The sequence below is a fragment of the Dermacentor albipictus genome, chromosome 6 (assembly GCF_038994185.2).
Source record: "Dermacentor albipictus isolate Rhodes 1998 colony chromosome 6, USDA_Dalb.pri_finalv2, whole genome shotgun sequence".
NCBI lineage: Eukaryota > Metazoa > Arthropoda > Arachnida > Ixodida > Ixodidae > Dermacentor > Dermacentor albipictus.
Window position 1 is genome coordinate 121880949 of NC_091826.1, and position 21280 is coordinate 121902228.

At 46.6% G+C, this 21280-nt stretch overlaps 2 protein-coding genes across 3 annotated transcripts in view; one reads left to right on the forward strand and one right to left on the reverse strand.

The window, feature by feature from the left end:
• LOC135913799 (uncharacterized) overlaps positions 1–14520 on the forward strand; it is an 80350-nt gene extending 65830 nt beyond the window's left edge. Inside the window, exons 4-6 of one of the 2 annotated variants that reach the window (XM_065446490.1) lie at positions 13282–13384; positions 14026–14158; positions 14336–14520. In XM_065446490.1, the coding sequence (XP_065302562.1) occupies positions 13282–13384; positions 14026–14154 (232 nt within the window). In that variant the 3' untranslated portion in view covers positions 14155–14158; positions 14336–14520. The remainder of the gene's footprint in view (positions 1–13281; positions 13385–14025; positions 14159–14335) is intronic. The other variant, XM_065446491.1, reaches the window with a different exon arrangement.
• The window catches only part of LOC135913798 (salivary peroxidase/catechol oxidase-like), a 223110-nt gene extending 205260 nt beyond the window's left edge, over positions 1–17850 (reverse strand). Inside the window, exon 1 of the mRNA XM_065446489.1 lies at positions 17305–17850. Coding sequence (XP_065302561.1) covers positions 17305–17476 — 172 coding nt within the window. The 5' untranslated portion in view covers positions 17477–17850. The remainder of the gene's footprint in view (positions 1–17304) is intronic.
• Positions 17851–21280: the final 3430 nt, after the last annotated feature.

Consider the following 21280-nt stretch of genomic DNA (forward strand, 5'->3'; position numbering starts at 1 on the left):
TTGCAAACAGCCGAAAGCCTCATTAGCTTTACTTCAAATTACGGCCGCTTAAGTTTAACGTGCCGGCCAAGAACGCTCTAATTTTGAGATCTTGTAACCAATCTTCAAGACCGGATTCACTACCCTCCAGTTAAACCGGATGTGGGGTATCACATATATTGGCAAGCACTACTATAAACGCAGTGGCAGTCGTGCTGAGCTTATCTCTGAACGGGAAGTAAACGTCAACTTAATGTTCGGTATTTCAGTGGTCGGTGATAACGTCGATGGTTTCCAGTCGCTCCCATATCTTGCACCGCCGACGTACGACGCTTGCAAAACCACTGCTGGGGCTATTCCTCATGCTGGAGCTGTCAGACTCCTGGTAGTTGCCGGCCCGCTGTTCATTCAGCACTGCATTTGATGCCTTGTGTGCTGTGTCGCGCCACCATGTCGCACCCACGTGTAGTTAGAACACCATCGGAGGAGTTCAAACCCGATAGAGTTCAACCTTGCTATCCCTATTAGTGCTTTGCTGCCAGTGATGTGGCACCCTCCGCCCATTGGGCCCATGTTCGTATGTATATGGAACCTGATGTGTTACAGGACTTAAGGGTTTGACCTCTATCACGAGTCATTTGAATATTATTTACTGTTTCATTACCAGGGTCGTGCGTCTCAGAGGCCCTTTGAGTGTGTCCAGCTAGCGTTAACCAAGCTGTTAAAAAATTGGTAGAGTGTCCACCGAATGGAACGATGGGACCAAAGGCGAAAAAAAAAAGATTGGAGGATGCTAAAGCTTCGCCTTTAAGAGCGGAACGCGATGGTGTTATCGGGCCCCATTGATGCCGACACCGACACCCGGTATTCTGCGACACGGGGCTTGGTATAAAACAATGGTGGCCCGATCCCGGCGGCAGTACAGGGCAGAGCAATGGCTCATAGCCCCATAAGGCAGATGCTACAATCAGTGAATCATCAATGTCTCATACTCCCGTAAGCAAGGATAAAGTGGTTTGTGTGTGAGCTACCGCGCAAAAGAATTATGTTTTCTCCTATATTCAAATTATTTTCTCTTATATTCAAATTGTATTCTGACGTTATGATGTTTGCAGGTTGTGTGTAAGTCGGACTTTAAGAATTTAATGACGCATTTTCTTTTGAGAAATTCAATTACTTTAGTAACGCCTATGTGCCACCCAGAGGCCATGCGTAGTACTGGTTCAGGATGATTTTTCCTGGCGGACAACGGCGCCGACGCCGGATATTCTGCGACACGGGGCTTTCAACGCTATCGCGTTCAAACACGCAAAATCTGGTCCAACTCCGCCGCTAACTTGCTCGCCCTGCTTGTGGTCCGAGTTCCAGCTAACCAAGTGGCACAGAAAGACATCTTGACCGACACAGTGAGCATGTTTGGCCGGCGTAAGCTGACAACAAATCACAATATAATATCTGCGCGATATACAAAATGTTTAAGCTAGCGTTGGCCAAGCGGTCAAAAAATGGTACAATATATGATTATTCACTTTTATACTTTATACGAATATACACTGTTTTGTAATCAGTCATGTTCCGCCGCCAGGATATTGCTTATGCTAATTATGTACTCAAACTATTTTAGACGTTTTTAATCTTTAAGATAAAGTGTGGCTTCTAAACGAACGCATAGTTACGCAAGAACAGTAGGAACATAACAAAGTAAAAGCCGATAATAAATGCCCCAGAAAGGTAAAAATAGCAGCGTGGTGGTACTTGACACAATCCCGTTTCGAACCAAGTCCTCATAAAATCCAGCCAATAATTTAGTTGATTCTGTTCGTTACACGGTGCCTTCTTGAATGCCCACCATGTTTGAGGTCTTCCGTGCAAGGGTTGGGGTCGGGCATGAAATAGATGGTAGCTGTCCCATGCCGTCGTCCAACTCATCCACGCTGAGCACGTTGTTGAAGGGAGAGGCTTGTTCTGATCGAGAACGAGGAATACGGGATTTATTTACAGTATCTACATGAGAGCGTTACATTTCACCGTCTAGCATGACTGAAAAAGAATGCACCCGCAGCAGCCGCGCCATGGCTGCTTATAAACACTCGGTCATCCCTAGATCCCTAGGTGAGGGAAAACGGCCGTTCAACCGTCGACCATTTCGGAGCGTCCAAAGTCATCGTAGCCGACCCGCCTTTGAGGGGGAGGGTTTACACACTCACTTTCACACAGGTTTCACTGACGACACCAAGGTGAGAGGGTTTTCGCAGACATGGGTCTTGCCCTCAGCAGGCGCCTCTTGGTCCCAGAGTTGACTCCGCAGACAGTGGCCACCGCGTCTGTCCATTGGCTGACGACTTCTAAGACAAGATTCATGAGACGGCGCCGCAAAACACCTCCTTCCAGGAGTTCCCCCTCTCCAAAGAAACCGTGGCAGTGATGGCAAATCCACTGACAATACTCGGTCCGTCGACTGCGTCTAGACATCCCGGCGCCACTCGCTTGGGGACGTGGCGTATTGCCGTCCTTATAAAGCGAGTTGCCGCAGCAGAGATGCCGGCGCCAACGGGTTGTTGGCGAGGCGCATTCTTGTTTTCACAAAGCGAGCCATCGCAGCGGGCCGGGCAGAGTTCGACGGTCGCTCCCCCTAAGTTCGCCGACCTCCGCAGGCCGATCGTAACAGGGGGCATCATCATTGCGCTGTGGCATCAAGGTGGCCAGCGGCCGTTTCATTTCGTCATGTAGTGATGTCTTAAGGGGAAGCTGAAGAGTTTTCCAGAAAAAATGAGTGAAGAGCTGTACGTAATGATTTTCAACCCTCTGAATTCGAATATCGCATCGAAATTGAGCGAAAGAAAGCGCAAAAAGATTTTATTTCGACGAAAAGTGCAGCTGCAGACTCGAGCAGCTCGCGCGCCTCGTTTCCGCCTGCGATTGGTCGGGCGCCTCGTGACGTCAACGTTGATGTTCGTCCGGACCGGCCACTGCCGCCACACATGAAGCACGGTGCAAGGTGGTTTGGCGCTGTGGTTTGGTGAGACGGTAATGGTAAATTTCGAGAGCTTGCGTTTCTCTGAGGAGTTCAGCGTTGCTCCCTACATGTATGCGTAGCCGGCCTTTCCAAGAAGCAAAAGATGCTGGTAGCCAGCAGTACTTTCGACACGAACGAAAGCGAAGTTTTAGGATCTTTTCGTTTTAGAAACGTTCTTTGGTGAGCATGTCTTTTGCAAAGCTGTATTCAGCGATCCAGTTAGTTCGTTTGCGGGCAAACAACTGTACTGCTATGTTCCTGCATGCCTCCTCGTGGAACGTAAGGAGGGATGCGATCGTCGGCGTTTGTGCGCTGCCCCAAAGCTGTTGGCAATCTAAACAGACGGTTTACACGCGGGAAAAGTTTTGCGGCTCTTGTAGCACGTGTAGTGGCCTAGATCAGCGCGCCATCCACACGCTAATCGTAACCGGAGCCGTAAAGGCGGATAATTCCGTCGGCTACGTCAGACAGCCGGTTTCTCTCTGTGCGCGAGGGGGAGCGCAGCATCCTGGCGTGCGCCTGCTTTCAAACACATGAAAATTTTATACTTGCACTGCATTATGGTAGCTGCTTGTTGGCTGTTTCACAACAAACGTGCGAATGGAAAATTAACGGCGGTTTGCGACGAAACCTGCGTCAAGGGTGGGAGATGAAGATGTACGTTCCGTTCAGCGTGCTAACACGAAGGAGCTAGCAATAAATCAAAATCCAGGTTTGGACAAGTTAGTGTATTCGTAAGGTCTTCCAGGACCAGTTACCATCAGTCCGCCCGCACCCGTCCCACCTGTGTGCGTTCGCTGCCCCGACCTGTTCGCGCTGCGTTTAGAAAGCCTGCTGGCAGAAAGCTGTACTCTCACTCATTGACGCATTATTGATAAACTCTGGTAGTAATCGTCGTCACGGAAGTGGTTAGAGCACAGCACTGTTGTTCCTGAGCGCTTGAAGGTCATTTGATTCACAGCAGCCTCCCACTTAGCTGCAAGCTTCTTGTCTTGCGGGGAGTAACGGAACATCGTCGCGGCCACTGGTATTCGTGCAGCCGTAGGCTGCACAGTACGCCGGCGTGATCGGCCCACCACTTCAATTGATGCTGCGCACGTCATCTACCACTTTACATATACACAAACAAAGGAGTGTAGGCTCGAGCGAGGCAGATTATGACAGCACGCACGCAGAAACAAGTGCGGTCAGGCACGTTCGCTGAGACTGCGAAGGAGCGAAACACCAGTGCTGACGTAACTACGCCGCGGTTTCCGGTCTCCGCTCGCATCGTCAGCGTCAGCAGCGCGCCGCGCTCCACGGGGGGTGGAGCGACAGCGCAATTTTAACCGGCGATTACGTCGTTGCTAAGTGAAAAATCCCACCCGAAATTTTACGTGCATGGTTTATAAGGTTCCCGCTTCCGTATATGAGCACCTTATGGAATTCTACAGGCTCTTCAGCGTCCCTTTAATTCGGTGTCGTGACTGCGCCTCACGGCCCCGTCATCGTCATGTCATTGTCAGTTCTTGTCGATAGAATCGCGCACAGTTCCTTTGCCAGCAAACCAACCCCCGAGGTGGGCCACTTATTTTAACGATCACTGACGCTCGGGTATACTGTCCCCGTGTCGCGACAGTGCAACTTTGACAAGGCGAGACGTAGTAGTAGTATGAGCTAAATTTGCTGCATATTGTTAAAATATTTTTTTTAGAAAAGCATGTACAAGTTCTCTAGCAGTGCCAGCATTCGCCACCTGTAGATACTTTCTCTATTTCTCGAGGTGGTCGACTAGGGCAAGCACGTGGGGTGCCGTTGGTGAGAACCAGCACGGACGTGGTCGTAAAAGGTAGACAGCAAGATGGGGCTGCTCTCCCGGGCAGTGGAAGTACAGAGAAGTACGATCACGTCACTCCCAGACGTCCCATCAGTACTCTTTGGCTTGGCCGTAGGCCGATGGAAGTACAGGTTGGTACGGCAGTCGGATGGGACTGGTGGCGGAGGCACGCGGGCGTCATTATGCGAGTTGACTGTTCTACGGCTTATGAAAGGTCTTCGACAGCACCTTTCAACGTGTGGCTTGAAACTTGTGACACAAATAAATCTGGCTCAGGTTGTAAGTCTGCCTCAGGGGGTAATCAGTGTCCGAGGACGTGCTGCACCTTTTCACAGATTGCCTCCAGCTTCAACTGCATGACCGAGAAAATACTGCTTACCTAGAACCTCGTTCATGATTCTATACGAATGGGGTCTCGCAGACTTCGTATTGTCATCGTTAGCCTCCACGTAGATCGATTTGAGGACTTGTAGGTGGTGGACATATGGCCTAAAACATATGGACATTGGCAGAAGCTTGTGCCATGAGGACAGGCATCTGTACTGAAGTACTTTACCGTCTGTTTCTTTTTGAGGGGGGACACGTTGACGTCGATGTGTTGAAACAATGTTTGCATTATTTCGGTGAATTAAAGTGATCATGAACTCGTTACTGTGTTCCTGATAGGATTGTAGCCTATGGTCTAAAGTGGTTCTCTCAGGAAAACGCCAAAGCATACGACAGCGAAGTTTTGAAACTATACCACGCAACCGAAATGGCATCCTGTCATTGTTGCCAATTCCAGAGGAGTCTTAGATGCAGAACATGTCCTGCAACTTCTCGCCGAACAGCTCTGAACGCCGGAATTCGGTTTGACAGACCTAGCCACCTCTTCGTGTTTTCGCATGTGGAACCGCGGAAGATTGGGTGTAGTCCCGTCTGGTGAAAAATTGGGAGAATAAAAATCTGCTCACAGAAGTACTAAAGCGCCAACCAGACGACACAAGAAGAGACGCGGACGAGCGCGTACTAACAGCTGATGCCTTATATAAGATCAGTTGTTAGTAAGCGCTCGTTCGTGTCTCTTCTTGTGTCGTATGTTTGGCGCTTTAGTACTTCTGTAACGTGCACCAACTAGCCCAACAAAAAGTTCTGCTGGAAAATCTGGTCCGCCCGCCGGATTGATAAATGAACTGCTGCATAGGTCCACGGCATTTTGAAACGAGTCCGCGCTTTGGTGGGAGCAGCTTGAACCTGAGTTTGTATGGCGGCTGTCTGACGTATTATTTTCCTCTAACAGATATCGTACACACAACACTTAAATAAATCGCTTACACATTTTTTGTGTGTTTCCTTTCTTAAATGAATTGGTTGTTGTTGTTACGTTGCTATTATTTTTGGCTCAAAGCTGTTATTTTTGTTGAGGTGGCGTGCAACTTCATCGTAGTTTTGCTCGCGGGTATTTCTGCTGTCGCACTCTTAGAATTTCGCGCGTTCTTGAGCACTGACAGCGTCCACGTCGGCAACTGGTTAGTCACGTTCAGTGCGTAATTATCCGCAAAATTTAGGTCTCTGCCTCATACTAGCCTCTTGATTTTCATTTTGAACTGAACTAGATCACTTAGGTAAAAGAAAGGGGGCGAGTGGTGGTTGGAGAACCATGAAGAGGAATTAATTTTGGTGCGTTTGCAAACAGAGGCTCAAGAGGCTGTTTAGGCAAGCCAGATGGTCGGACGATTGCCATAGAAACTGGCGTCTTCCTTTTACACGTTAAAATGAAAGTGCACTGTTATACACATTACTGCAAAAGAAATTGAACAAAGACAAAACAAATATGCAGATTTAGCGCACATGTTCGAAGGTGCGAAGCGAAGTTTCCATGGAGCGGCTGATCAAATCCCATAAATTAAATTTGCTCATTTCCTTCCTTCCTCTTCGGCGTAAAAGGAAACTGGCACACACATGTGCTCTCTCTCACCCGTGCTACGCAACGTCAGAAATCTTATATATGGCTTATATTTCCTCATTTGTTCGTATTTATTTTAAATGCGCCGGCTTCTTTCTGGCAGATCGCATGTTGGGGGTATTTGTGCCATTGTATGGAAATCATCTCCATCGTTACCATCAATGCGGATGCTCCTCGTGCCCGATCTCCCTTTGTGGGTGTCTGGCATAGTATGCAGCGTATAATCATCGTCAACATGCGGCGATCACCACAAAGAGCTTTTTTTTTCAAATCGTTTCTTTAACGCGATAGCGTTAAGGTCTCCATGTCACCGAAAACCCGGTGTTGGTGTCGAAGTCGCCGGGGTTGTCCGCGGGCGAAAATTGCCGCATGTTTAGAAAAAGTGCATTTCAACAAAAGACGACCCCAAAGCTCAATCGCAATGACGGCACAATTCCACCAGGATGATGACAAAGTACGAAGCATTGTATACATGGCACACTAAGGTATATGTATATGCCACGCTTTGCTTTATGGCACGCGGTGTACGCGGGTTATATTCCCACACCCTTCTATCACTAAAGTTGCTCACTTCTCGTTTTGCATTCTTGACAAAGTTGTATTCTTCGTACTTTTGAGAATGACAGCCCACAAACAAAAAGCCATGAAACAAAGCACCGACAGCGCCTGCCTTTCGTGTTTAATATTCTCAGATTTATATATTAAACGTGCGAAACAGTCACAGAAACCTATAAATGGTGTAATTTATATGGCGCGGCTGTATGCGACCTCCGGGATCGGCCAACACAAGAGTTTCTAACAGAAAACTCGCCGTCATCCCAGCGAGGCGTTCCTATCGGCGCGGAACACACACTGGTGTGACTCTCCGGATGCACCCTGCGTAAACAAGACCTGAGGTCGACTACTTTTTATTCTTATTGTGTTTTGAGTGGCGAGTAAGTGACAGATGAAATTTAATTTATAATTTAGAAGCGTTTTCGCAGAGCATATTTTTTTGCGCACCCTCCGCCAGTGAGCGGGAGCGCAAGTGTGCCTGCTCCGAACGATCAGCACCGAGAACGTGATCTGACAGGCATTTTCGCGACGCTAGAGAACTCGCCGAGCGACACGAGTGAAAATACAAAATAGCTGCTGCCACTGGCGGTTGCAGCGTGGGTCAGGTGATCTGTTCGGGAGACGCTTTGCATATTTGGCACAGTGCCTAATGAAACGCGGTCAGTATGAAAACTCGGTGGCTGCCAAAGCGTGGTTGTGAATACGACGACTTAATGACGAGTACACAGGTGACATGCCAAGCGCCTTCGACTTAGTTATTGCGCTACCTCGCAGCTTCTGTCAATGCACCCATGTTTGGCAGCAAAAACAAAAAAAGCGCTATCTTTGATTTGAATTGTTACAAAAATTGCAACAATATCAAGTAAACGCAGCTTGGTTCTCAGAAATTTCACTATGCATTCTGCTTTAGCATAACCTCCTGACACCATAGGGCACGGTAGGCTACTTCTCACTTCACATCTGGCACGTGTCAAACGCTGTAAAACCGACTATTTACTCCGTTCAAGTACCGCGCAGGAGCTAGTGTAGGCGAGCGAAGCGAGGAGCAGAAAAACGCTTTGCCAAAACTTCCTACTGTTCCAAGATAACACAGGAGCTTACGAGGCACGCCGTAGTGGAGGCTTAATCCGCAATAATTTGAAACCACCTAATGTGCAGCAAACTAATTATCTTTCTAATGTGCAGCAAAACTACGGCACAGTATAGCACCCTTCTTTTTTTAGCAAAACCACGGTACGCCCTCAGCTGAGTGCAACCGCTGCGACAGGTAATTGAAACCGTGACCTTGTGTTCGCAAGCCAAACGCCTCATCCACTATTCTGCAATGGTGGATACTATTTAGCTTTGCATAAAAGGTCTGTGCCACAGGATCAGTAAACATTTCTTTAAACAATCAACCTTTACGGGCTGCAGATGTGAAACGGATCTGAGCAAATATGAAAAGCGAAAAGGAATACCGCGATGTTAATGGTTTATTAAGGATACCGAGAGGCATTGCTTTGGATATTCGACAAATAATTTCAATGATCTATCATCCCTGAACAAAAAAAAAGGAAAATAGAAGGAGAAAGAGAAAAAGTATTGCATTTGGCATTTCGAGTAATGTGTGGTAGCGTACGTGATTTCACATCGCGAGTGCTTCATATAGTTGCTTTCTAAGAACGCACTCTCGCTACTCTGCGCAAAAATAGCGACGGTAAATACCAGTAAAAACAGAGGTCTTTCCCACCGAAAATAAATATATAAGCGCACAGAAGACGCATATAAGCAATGGTTGATCGATTTGCGCAGTGGGGCTGCGTCATTAGTTACGAGTCGAGCCCAACTACAGGGGTCACTTTAGAGTTTCAAAATCTTTTATCGTCCTACAAGATCCATGCGCGCTAGCTCAAAGGGAATAACCGATTTTCTCTTCGACCGAGATGTAATCGATGAGCGACTAGATAGTTAATCTGTGGTGCCACACTGGCCAAAACATTGTTGTACATTGAGGGCGTTGAACACACCATTCATGGTGAGGATGTTACTCTATGGAGCGCTGGGGGCAGCGACGGAAAGTTGAAGGATAGAAAGCCGGAGGCTCTTAGGGTCACGGAGCTCTGCCTGTCTCTAGCGGGCCTCAAATGCTCGTCGAGGAAATTGGAATTGTTCTTTTATGGTCCTTCCTGGCCAGAACGAAAACCCGAGGGCTGCGAGCGAGATAGTAGGCGTCATATCATGCTCTCTGACATGAATCGTAAGTGCATCACTGAACTAGGGTCGATCAGAATCCTGGGACTAACTATACACGGTAACGGAACCAATGGCTTGATGATACAAAACATAACTGCCAAAGCGGTGAATGCTGTACGAATGTTTCTACGAATTCTCTACGAATGTTATTCAAATAGAGGCATGAGCGAGGAACGTGCCATTAGGCTCATTCACGCTTTCGTCCATTGTCACATTACCTATGTTGCGGCTGTGTTGGTTTGGAAGAAAACAGAAGAGAAACTCCTCGATACCACCATCCGTCGAGTCCTCAAGGTAGCTCTGGCGCTACCGTTCAACGCATCCACCGAGCTCTTCACGAAACTAGGAGTACACAATACTCTTGCTGAAATCACTGAGGCTCAGCGCACAGCGCAGGTCATCCGGTTGCCAGGCACCAGAGTGGGCAAGGACATCCTAGTTACTCTAGGAATTTTTCATCATCATCATCATCATCATCATCATCATCATCATCCTTGTTACGCCCAGTGCACGGCCAAGGCCTCTCCCATACTTCTCTAACTACCCCGGTCATGTGCTAATTGTGGCCATGTTGTCCCTGCAAACTTCTTAAACTCATCTGCCCACCTAACTATCTGCCGTTCCCTGATACGCTTCCATTTTCTTGGAATCCAGTCCGTAACCCTTAATGACCACCGGTTATCTTCCCTCCTCATTACATGTCCTGCCCACGCCCATTTCTTTTGCTTGATTTCAACTAAGATGACATTACCTCCCATTTTTCCCCTCCCCCAATCTGCTCTATTCTTATCCCTTAACGTTACACCCATCATTCTTCATTCCATAGCTAATTGCGTCGTCCTCAGTTTCAGCAGAACCCTTTTCTTAAGCCTCCACGTTTCTGCCCCGTAGGTGAGTACTGGTAAGACACAGCTGTTATAAACTTTTCTTTTGAGGGATAATGACAATCTGCTGTTCGTGATCTGAGAATGCCTACCAAACGCACCCCAGCCCATTCTTATTCTTCTGATTATTTCCGTCTCATGATCCGGATCTGCCGTTACTACCTGCATTAAGCAGATCTATTCTCTTACCACTTCCAGTGCCTCGCTACCTATTGTAAGCTGTTGTTCTCTTCCGAGACTGTTAAACATTACTTTAGTTTTGTGCATATGAATTTTAGACCCACGCTTCTGCTTTGCCTGTCCAGAGCAGCGACCATGCATTGCACTTGGTCCCCTGAATTACTAAGCACGGCAATATCATCAGCGAATCGCAAGTTACTATGGTATTCTCCATGAACACTTATCCCCAATTCTTCCCTATCCAGGTCTCTGAATACCTCCTGTAAACACGCTGTGAATAGCATTGGAGAGACCGTATCTCCCTGTCTGACTGTCTTCTTTATTGGGATTTTGTTGCTTTCTTTATGGGGAACTACGGTGGCTGTGAAGCCGCTATACATATCTTTCAGTATTTTTACATACGGCTCGTCTACACCCTGATTCCGTAATGCTTCCATGATTGCTGACATTTCGACTGAATCAAACGCTTTCTTGTTATCAATGAAAGCTATATATAAGGGTTGGTTGTACTCCGCGAATTTCTCTATGACCTGATCGATAGTGTGAATATGGTCAATTGTTGAACAGCCTTTACGAAATCCTGCCTGATCCTTTGGTTGACAGAAGTCTAAGGTGTTCCAGATTCTATTTGCGATTACCTTAGTAAATACTTTGTAGACAACTGACGCTAAGCTGATCGGTCTATAATTTTTCAAGTCCTTGGCGTCCCCTTTCTTATGGATTAAGATCATGGTGGCGTTCTCCCAAGATTCTGATACGCTCGAGGCCATGAGGCATTGTGTGTACAGGGTGGCCAGTTTTTTTAGAACAATGTGCCCACCGCCTTGAACAAGACTGCTCTAACCTGATCCTCCCCAGCTGCCTTCCCCATTTGCATAGCCCCCAAGGCGTCCTTTCCTTCTTCCGGCGTTACTTGCGGGATGTCAAATTTCTCTAGACTATTCCCTCTTCCATTAGCTTCGTGGGTGCCACTGTTACTGTATAAATTTCTATAGAACTCCCCAGCCACTTGAACTATCTTATTCATATTAGTAACGATATTGCCGGATTTGTCCTTTAGCGCATACATCTGATTCTTGCCTATTCCTAGTTTCTTCTTCACTTTCTTTAGGCTACCTCCGTTCCTGAGGGCATGTTCAATTCTATCCATATTATACTTCCTTATGTCAGCTATCTTACGCCTGTACATTAACTTCGAAAGTTCTACCAGTTCTATTATACCAGTAGGGTTAGATGCTTTCATGCATTGGCGTTTCTTAATGAGATCTTTCGTCTCGTGCGATAGCATACCGGTATCCGGTCTAACGAAGGTACCAGCGACTTCTATTGCACAATCCCTAATGATGCGCATAAAATTGTCGTTCATTGCTTCAACACTAAGGTCCTCTTCTTGAGTTAAAGCCGAATACCTGTTCTGTATCTTCATCCGGAATTTCTTTATTTTCCCTCTTACCGCTAACTCATTGATTGGCTTCTTATATACCCGTTTCTTCCGTTCCCTCCTCAAGTCTAGGGTAATTCGAGAACTTATCATCCTTTGGTCACTGCAGCGCATCTCGCCGAGCACGTTCATATATTGTATGATGCCAGGGTTAGCGCAGAGTATGAAGTTTGTTTCATTTCTAGTCCCTCCATTCGGGCTCCTCCACGTCCACTTTCGTTTATCCTGATTGTGGAAGAAGGTATTCATTATCCTCAAACCATTCCCTTCTGGAACCTCTACAAAAAACTCCCCCCTGCTATTCCTATATCCTATGCCATTTTCCCCCACTGACTTGTCTTCAGCCTGCTTCTTGCCTACCCTCGCATTGAAGTCGCCCAACAGTATAGTGCATTTTCTTTCGACCTTACCCATTGCGAGTTCCACGTCTTCATAGAAGCTTTCGACTTCCTGGTCACCATGACTGGAAGTAGGGGCGTAGACCTGTACGACCTTCAATTTGTACCTCTCGTTAACTTTCACAATAAGACCTGCCACCCTCTCGTTAATGCTATAGAGTTCTTGTATGTTACCAGCTATATCCTTATTAATCAGAAATCCGACTCACAGTGCTCCTCTCCTCTAGACCTCGGTAGCACAGGACGTGTCCACTTTTAGCACTGTATATGCTTCTTTTGTCCTCCTAACGTCACTGAGTCCTATTATATCCCATTTACTGCCCGCTAATTCCCCTAGTAGCACTGCTAGACTCGTTTCACTAGATTACGTCCTAGCATTAAACGTTGCCAGGTTCAGATTCCAATGGCGGCCTGTCCGGACCCAGATATTCTTAGCACCCTTTGCTGCGTCATAGGTCTGACCGCCGCCGTGGTCAGTTCCTTCGCAGCTGCTGGGGACTGAGGGCTGGGGTTTGATTGTTGCACTTATATAGAAGGGTGTGGCCAAGTACTGCACCAGGGTGGCCAATCCTGCTCTGGTGAGGGAATGCGTTAATGGTTGTGGTCACCGGAATCAGGCCACATTCCAGGCCTGTTTATGCAATTTTATCAACACGCGGCTTTTTGTTCTTTTTTCTTTTTTTAATCCGGTGAAAAATTGCGCCGCGCCGGGATTCGGACCGTTGTCCTCTTGCACGCGAGGCGGATGCTCTACCTCTACGCCACACGAAAAGGATAACGTCACACATCTTAGGAAAGAAATAAGGAACGCGATTGTGGTTCATCTCTTTCCCAGGGACACCCACCCCGTCTTTAACCAAGGGAGAAGGCTTGCCCGCGCGAAGGCTCTTCTTGCCGAGACTGCTATGGATGCTGTCTTCGTAGACGCCACCCAGATGGTGAGTCGCGAAGCTTTTTCGGTAGCCGTAATAGACGCCGACGAAGTAGCCTGCAACGCCCTCTCTGCTTACACCAAGAATCCGAAGGTGGCCGAACAAATGGTCATTGCACTCGCTCTGCTAGATCAACAGCGCTCAGTAATCTATAGCAATTCTAGGGAAGCCACTCACGCTTATGCTAGGAGAGTGGTAGATGCGAAGGTTTGCGAGTTACTCGAAGGTAGATCCATTAACCTGCACTCTATAGTTATGTTCCCAGCCCCTATGGGCGATTTCGTGAGAGGACAGCGGAACCTTAACGAATGCGCTCCTAGGGCCGCTGGATGACTTGCCAGCCGCGCTCGCCTGCAGACCCACTCGTCTCGTCCGAAGGCCTTTCAAGATCAACTTCAGACATATAGTGAGCTCACCATGCACTTCTATTTAGGATGTAGAGAATGCTCTCTTGCAAACAAGGAACTTAACAATGTGCAGTCAGTCACTCTCCGCTTGCTACAGACGAACTCGTACCCCAATCCTTGGCGTATCAGCCGAATCGACTCGGAATACAACGGATCATTCAATTGTGGATAGTGTGGTGGACATGTGAGCTTGGAAGGAGGAGGAATAAACATTTATTGATGTGTGAAAAATGGCGGAAGGGAGCGGTGCAGGGTGGGTCCCTATTCCAAGACTCCAGTCGCCATCGCGACCCGCCCAGCTTGGTCCAGGAGGCCCTTCTGGGCCTCGAGGTCAGGAAGAGTGAGGATGGCCTTCCAGGGCTCCCTTAGTAAGGTGAGTACCAAAGGTGAATTAATGGCATGAGGTCTTTTGGCGCACTCCCATGTTACGTGAGGTAATGAAGGCCATGACCCGCACCACGGGCAAGAGTTAGTGTACAAGGTTGTGTTTATTTTATGGTATCTACCCAAATGTGGCTTGGGACACATGTTGCGGGGATGTGTGACGCAGGCCTCCCATCTGAAGGACAAGAACAAGTGGGACGACACTCTTAGGAGCCGCGAGCTACAAGACCAACTCTTGGCTGTCCAGAAGGCCTGCGAAGTGGCGGAGAACCTGTAGGGCTCCCCGGGAGGTGTTCTCTACCCCTTTACAAACAGTCGGGTGTCCTTCAGGACCCTTTTTGGAAATAAAGTTTCACCACCACCACCACTGAGACCTAAGCTGAACTGGCAGAGAAAATTCTTTTCAAGCGCTCACAGCATGTGTCAGATGCAAAAATGCGACAAATCAGAGGAGATATTCTCGGGCCTGCTAAAAACCTCCGAATAAAGTGGCTCCTTTCCATGAAACATGATTGTTCCCTAAATTACAGCCGTTATCGTAGCATAATGATGCCTTGAAAAGGACAAGTCCTTTTGTCGAAACGTTGGCTCCTGCTTTTACCATGTTCTCATTTTGCTCAATACCTTGAGACATGGCCTTTATGAAGCATATGAATTCTGTATAGGACCTTAAACACCAGAAGTGGCTTTCTCTTGTATATTTTCGAGCATGCAAATTGCGACATTCATTAGGTGACTCTATCAAACAATAAATAATATGCACATTCATGTGTTTATATTGCAGGATTGATCTACAAAAAAGATCATATTCTGTAAGGTTACTTTTCGACTGATTGTGTTCTTATGTCACCCATGGTCAATCCAAACAACAAAGGGGTGTCAGGAACAAGGTGGTTATGACGCTTTTCCGGCTCCTCCAATCACTTGCGGCTCCTGCGGTACGCAAAATCATCACCTCTGAGACGATTTTCCGTTACTCTGGGGGAGTTGTCGTTGAGGAGACCACCTATAGCATATTACGGCTTCGTTTTCACCAGTGAACGTAGCCAAATAGAATGGTAAATGGTAGGAGTAGTTACACAATGTGGCCGCAAGTGAGTTCTGTTGATATTTGCTATGGTGTTTTAATTATGTTCTCACAATTATTGATTAAGCTCGTCCTTTTAATGCCAATCCAGTGAATTCAGTGGGAAGTGAACGTTTCTTCATTCCTTTGCGTGTCATTTCCTTGTCATTCCTTTTATGTCATATGCCACATAACAGCTTTGGAATGAACTACCTTCAGATATAACACTACTACAGTCATTTATCAGTTTCAAAACTAACATTCCCTATTTCCTGCTTGCATCCTTCACTCAATGAAAATTCAATAGATCTGTACTGTCGAAAGCATAATTTTTCTGCTCTTTGAATTCACACGCCCTCATGTTTCTATAAAAGCATATAACATAGGGACTCCCTTGACAATTTCTACGACAGCTACGGGATCCCACAATTATATAATACATAATGCGTAACCCTTACGGCCATAAATAATTTGTGAACTTCTGAACTTGTCATTTGGTCATCAGAAGAAATAATAATAATAATAATAATAATAATAATAATTCTGGCTACACCCCCTCGAGGGCAAAGGCCTCTCCCATACTTCTCCAACTACCCCAGTCATGTCCTAGTTGTGGCCATGTTGTCCCTGTAAACTTCTCAATCTCATCCGCCCACCTACCTTTCTGCAGCCCCCTGCTACGCTTCTCTTCTCTTGGAATCCAGTCCGTAACCCTTAACGACCATCGGTTATCTTTTCTCCTCATTACAGGGCCTACCCATGCCGATTTCTTTTTCTTGATTTCAAGAAAAGAGATAGCACACCATGAAAATGTTGGGCCAATAGAGGGAACAAGTGGAAGCTCATGATCACACTAAATTGGTAGCATCACGCGTTATTGCTATAGCCATCACAGCCAATGTTAAATATGTAAAAAACTGTGGTAGGTTTCTAAACTTACCACAGCTTAAATAAACAAGGTAATAACTAAGCATGGCAAGGTAGCCATGCTTGTTTATTATGACTTCTTCCTCTTCTCTCCCTCCAACCTTAACCTCTTCTTTGTCTCACTCTTCCTGGCGTGATAACGAAGGACGTTGCTTGCAGCTACTACTTCCAATTGTCCACAGTTCTTATACACAACATTGTTATGGTTACACCTTGCTGCACACACGTTCTGTTATTATTACGTCGGTTCTACATTATTACGTCGGTTCCTGGTAGCCCTTTTCAGATAAGCACAAAGTCGTATAGCCTGATATCTGGTCCATGATGTCTTCTGTCGACGTTTCATCGCTTGGCGATAGCTGTGGCACTCCTCGATGATATTTAGTTGTTGCGTTAGCTGACGCTTGTCTGAAATGCCAAGCTCCTGGTCGGCCGACAGTTTCGCCACTTCACCACACGTGGGGAAATGTGGGGTACATGCAAGGCGTCTAGTACGTGTCCGGTTATGGTATGTAACGGCTGCTTCTAGACGGCACTTTGAAGTGACTCCAGTAGCACTTATCAGCCTGCACCATCTTCGGGACCGGCCCAAGACATAAGGCTAGACACACAAACTGAACAGAAAAGTGGTTGCAACTCACTAACAAAGAGCCTGTATTTAAAAAAAATATGATTCTTCCACGCTCAAAGCGCACATTACAGAATTTTGCATTTTACCAAAACTATTCTGGAAAGCCCCCCTTTATGTATTCTATAGCTCTTCCTTTGCTTTAAGATGTTGAGACTTATGCATCCACGAATACTTTGTTCTATGCTGAAGTGCGCTATTTTCTCAATCCCTTCATTCCTTCCTCCCCATTTTCTTCCTCCCTGCCTTCCTCCATCCCGCTATTTTCTTTCATTTTTTTTCGCTACTGCAAAAAGTAAAGCCTTAAAGAGCGCTCTTAAAAAAGCCTCTAAAAGTAAAGTCTGTAAAGTCTTCAAATACTTTAGCTGTGGCGCTTTACGGATTTAGACGTCTTGCGCCAAACATTTGCGAGAACAAGGTTCATAGCGAGTTAATATTACATTTCAGCACTGCTTCAGTGTCTCAGCCACTGAGCCGCTGAAGTTTATTTGTAAGTCATGTTGGGTGTACTCACTCGGATACGCTTGAGAGGGCGTCGTGCTCGGAGAGGTCGCTTGGTAAGCGTCTTGGACTTCTTGCAACGTTAAGGCCAGTGCCAAGTCTACGTCGTCACTCGATACGCGGCCCATCAACATCCATGCGGCTATAATTGAAAGACAAAGCTTTGTGCAGGGCCCGGGACCCATCTTTTCTTAGCAGACCGACGACAGACACTGCTGAAGGGTGATGCGGGTCAGCAGGTCTCTGCCAACTCTGGCCGCTGTAGCTGCCAGCGAGTACACTACTGAGCGCAGCCGAGATGAGAGGGCGAAATTCCTGTTTTCGCGGCCTTTAACCTGGGAATTTTCTTCGGGTACAGCGGGAGCACTGTCCCACGGGTAATGGGCAGCACGGGGTGAAGCTGATAACCCGGTTTCTCTGGTGCGCGAGAAAAAGTAGTCTGGTTGGGACACCATAAAAAAGTTTGCTCTGCTTTGATTTTTATGAGACAGGCTCAGGCAACCCTAATCAACTGTTAGTACGCTGTTACTATCCACAAATAGCTGTTACCATGCACACCTAAAGAGTTTAATAATAGCAGTCGGTGGCTGCGCGGAGTGATACAGCATTGAACCTCCCTCGCCCCTTAAGTGGCTGTACATTGCTTTCTGTTTTGCATCTCCCGTACATTACTACGGCAATGTTTCTCGGGTACATTGGCTTTCATTTTTTTTTCTGCTGCTTTTGGACACGTGTCGACGGGAATGTGTCTAGTAAGCGCTGTGACGCTGTACACGTGAGGCCGTGAACGAAGGCAAACTCGTCCGGTGCGATGTTGCTCGAATGATTTAAAGCTACGTTCCCCGCAGGGGATCCTACAGCTCTACCACGCTTCGCTTGCGCGTACTGACAATTATGCGTGCCTAGTTGAAAGTGGAGACGCGCTTCTAGGAATGATTGAATTATTCTTTGACGGCCCGTCGCCCGCGGTGTGCTGCGCTGTATAAACAACCAACGTTGCTAAGACATGAAGCTTCAGTCGTACGACGGCAAGAAACGTGCCGAGCAGCTCAAGCTAAACTTGTTGTCGTAGAAAGCGAGTGTCTCGGACTTGGAAGAGCAGTAGCAGCAGTACAAATAGCCGCATAAACAAAGTGCTCCGTCATATGTGATCGACTACCACACAACTATTTTAAGCAGCAGAAAGCTGCAGTGAGTCGTATTGAAGGCGCGAGCCTACTTTCGAGTTTTTAGTTTACTCGGCTAGCTGTTTCGGTAACACTACGGCTGAATAACGAAGCTTACTCATGTTTATTGGATGTGTGAAAATGAGATTTCTTTCCAGGTTTAATTTTGTTGCTATAGAAGAGTAATTAAAGAGGGTGCCATTTACTAGTTTGCTGGGATAATTACTTTTACGTCACATACGCGCACGTAAGCAGCGATTCAAAGAGGGTACTGGCATGAAACGCACAGAAGTAAAACTGCCACGTGAATAATCAATAATTTGTGGCCTGAGTGAGGATTTCACAGACATATGTCTGAATTGTTCTAGAGTATATAATTTCATTTAATTTATATACACTCTCAGTCCGCTATGGCTATTACACAAACATTACACAAACAGAAACGCACGAACAACATGTATAGAAGCGATTTGTTTATCAAGCGATTTGATAAACGAATCGCTTATTGCTACTGAGAAGCAAAGTAGTTGGCAAGCTGTTTCACTTACTGATTGCCTACGAAAAAAAATAAAAGTATGGGGAGCAAATATTGTGGGATCTAGGAGGAGGAATATATATGCTGGGGTGTAGTCTCGATGATTCCATAGATTTTATTTCAGTATAGATTGATTTGTAAATTTTTACTTTAATAAAGAGAAAAAGAATTTTAGCCTTTCTTACACACTCCTTTCTTCAAGTGGAGGAAGGTGGACTTGTTTACGAAGCTTACCCATTAGAAAGGCCGATCTTTATTAAGTATAAACCTGGATGCGAGTGGTTGTACTTTACCATATTTTAAGCAGTTATCTGTTGTAGAGGAATCCTATGCGATTTCCTCACAGAAAAAATGGGCTATACTAGTGCGTTATAAGCCGGGCATTTAATTTAAGGACTTGCGCTATTCAAGTTTCGCCGAAGTCTTCATAACGTTTTGTTGGCCTTGGATCAAACGTAATCAATGTATAAATTCCATCTCAAATCAAAAGTTATTGATAAGACCAAGTATTTTTGTTCCTCGACTTTGGCGAATTTCTTGTCATTTACAGAGTACGTGTGTTCTAGGATAGGGCTTCTAATTCCAACTTACTGTCATCACAATTTTGACAAACTTAAATCCATCTGCCGCTCATGAATTTTTTATTGTTTTGAGATTTAAAGTGCGTTCCATTTTGTCAGGAGTAGATATCGTATTTTACAGGGTGATGATTTGTAAGTTTTATGGAATTTTTTAAAAACCCCTGTTGCAGATAACATAATCCTGGTCTTTAGGCTGGAGTAGTCGGAGAGGTGGACGTTACTTGCACGAGAAATCGAAACACGTGTTCAAAACCACATAACAATAATGCATTAATTAACTTCTTAATTAATTACGTTACGGCACATATTGCAATTTACGAATTGTAGCCGGTGAAGTTGCAAGGCCTGACCACTTGACGTGAATGAAAACGACCTATGATTCAAAGATAGGAGGAGAACCACTGTGTCATGTTGTAATTCCTAAAGACATACGTCTCAGGGTTCGCTTTTCTAAAGCAAAGCTATTTTCTTTACGATGTATTCTGTTTTTCGAGGTCTCGTGCCAGCATATATAATAACACTCATATAATTAACACTCATAACGGGAACTTATGCCATGACTTACGAAGTTCAGGCAGTGACAGTGACAAGAACTTTATTTAGAGTGTCCTGAGGAACTCGATTGGGGGGACCGAAGGCTCCCCGATCAAGTTGGTGGCTCCGCCCACGACGGGACAGGGAGGTGGTGACTCTCCGCGACGTCGCGGGCCCTCTGGACGGCCTGTAGTTGGTTTGTGAAATCCGAGCTCTTCAGCAAGGCGTCCCACTTGGACTTGTTATGAAAGTCGGAGCCCGCGTTGTACGGGCACAGCCAGAGCATGTGGTCGAAGGAGCAGCACGCGTGACCGCATTTGGAGCACGATTGCGGAAAGTTCGGGTCTATCCAACTCAGCGCTCTAGGGGTGAGGTAGGATCTCGTCTGTAAAAGTCTGAAAGTAACAGCCTGAGCCCTGTTGAGTTTCGGGCTGGGGGGAGGGAATTTTCTTCTGCTTAGTCTGTAATGTGATGTAATTTCATGAAAGGTCGTAAGATTATCTTTGAAGGAGCAATCCTGTGGGAGAGCCGGACCGTTATCTCGGGCGCGGTTCGTGAATTCACGCGCCAGGCAGTTGGCCCGCTCGTTAGGGTTGCAACCCGCTTGGTTAGTTACATCGTTCATGTGCGCCGGGAACCACGCTAATGTATGACCTCCAATGTGTTCTCGCGTAGTAATACGAAAGGATCTGTTGACGATGTCGGCTGCGTATTTACAGACTAGAGCGGACGAGAAAGCCCTAACCGCCGTGCGCGAGTCGGAGAAAATCGTCGCTGGGCCTTTTGCGGCTTGAAGAGCCAAGGCTATCGCGGTTTCCTCCGCCTCATTCGCGTGTTTAGCGTAAATTGATGCGGCGCTGATAAGTGTACCGCGCGCGTCAACGACCGTGATTGCAAACCTGTCTCCGCTGCCATATTTGGCGGCGTCGACGAAGAATGCGTCTGCCCCGTAAGGATCGATTCGTCGAAGGATGGTTCTAGCCCGCGCTCTTCTGCGACCTTCGTTATATATTGGGTGGATGTTCCTCGGCACGGGCTCAACCTTTATACCTTCACGGGCTAATTTAGACAGGGGGTGTCTGTCGAGCGGTGCCTGTATAAGGAGCTGACCAACTTCATCGAGAATTTTGATTCCCGGCTTATTTGACGAAAGCCTGGAGATCTGTGCAATAA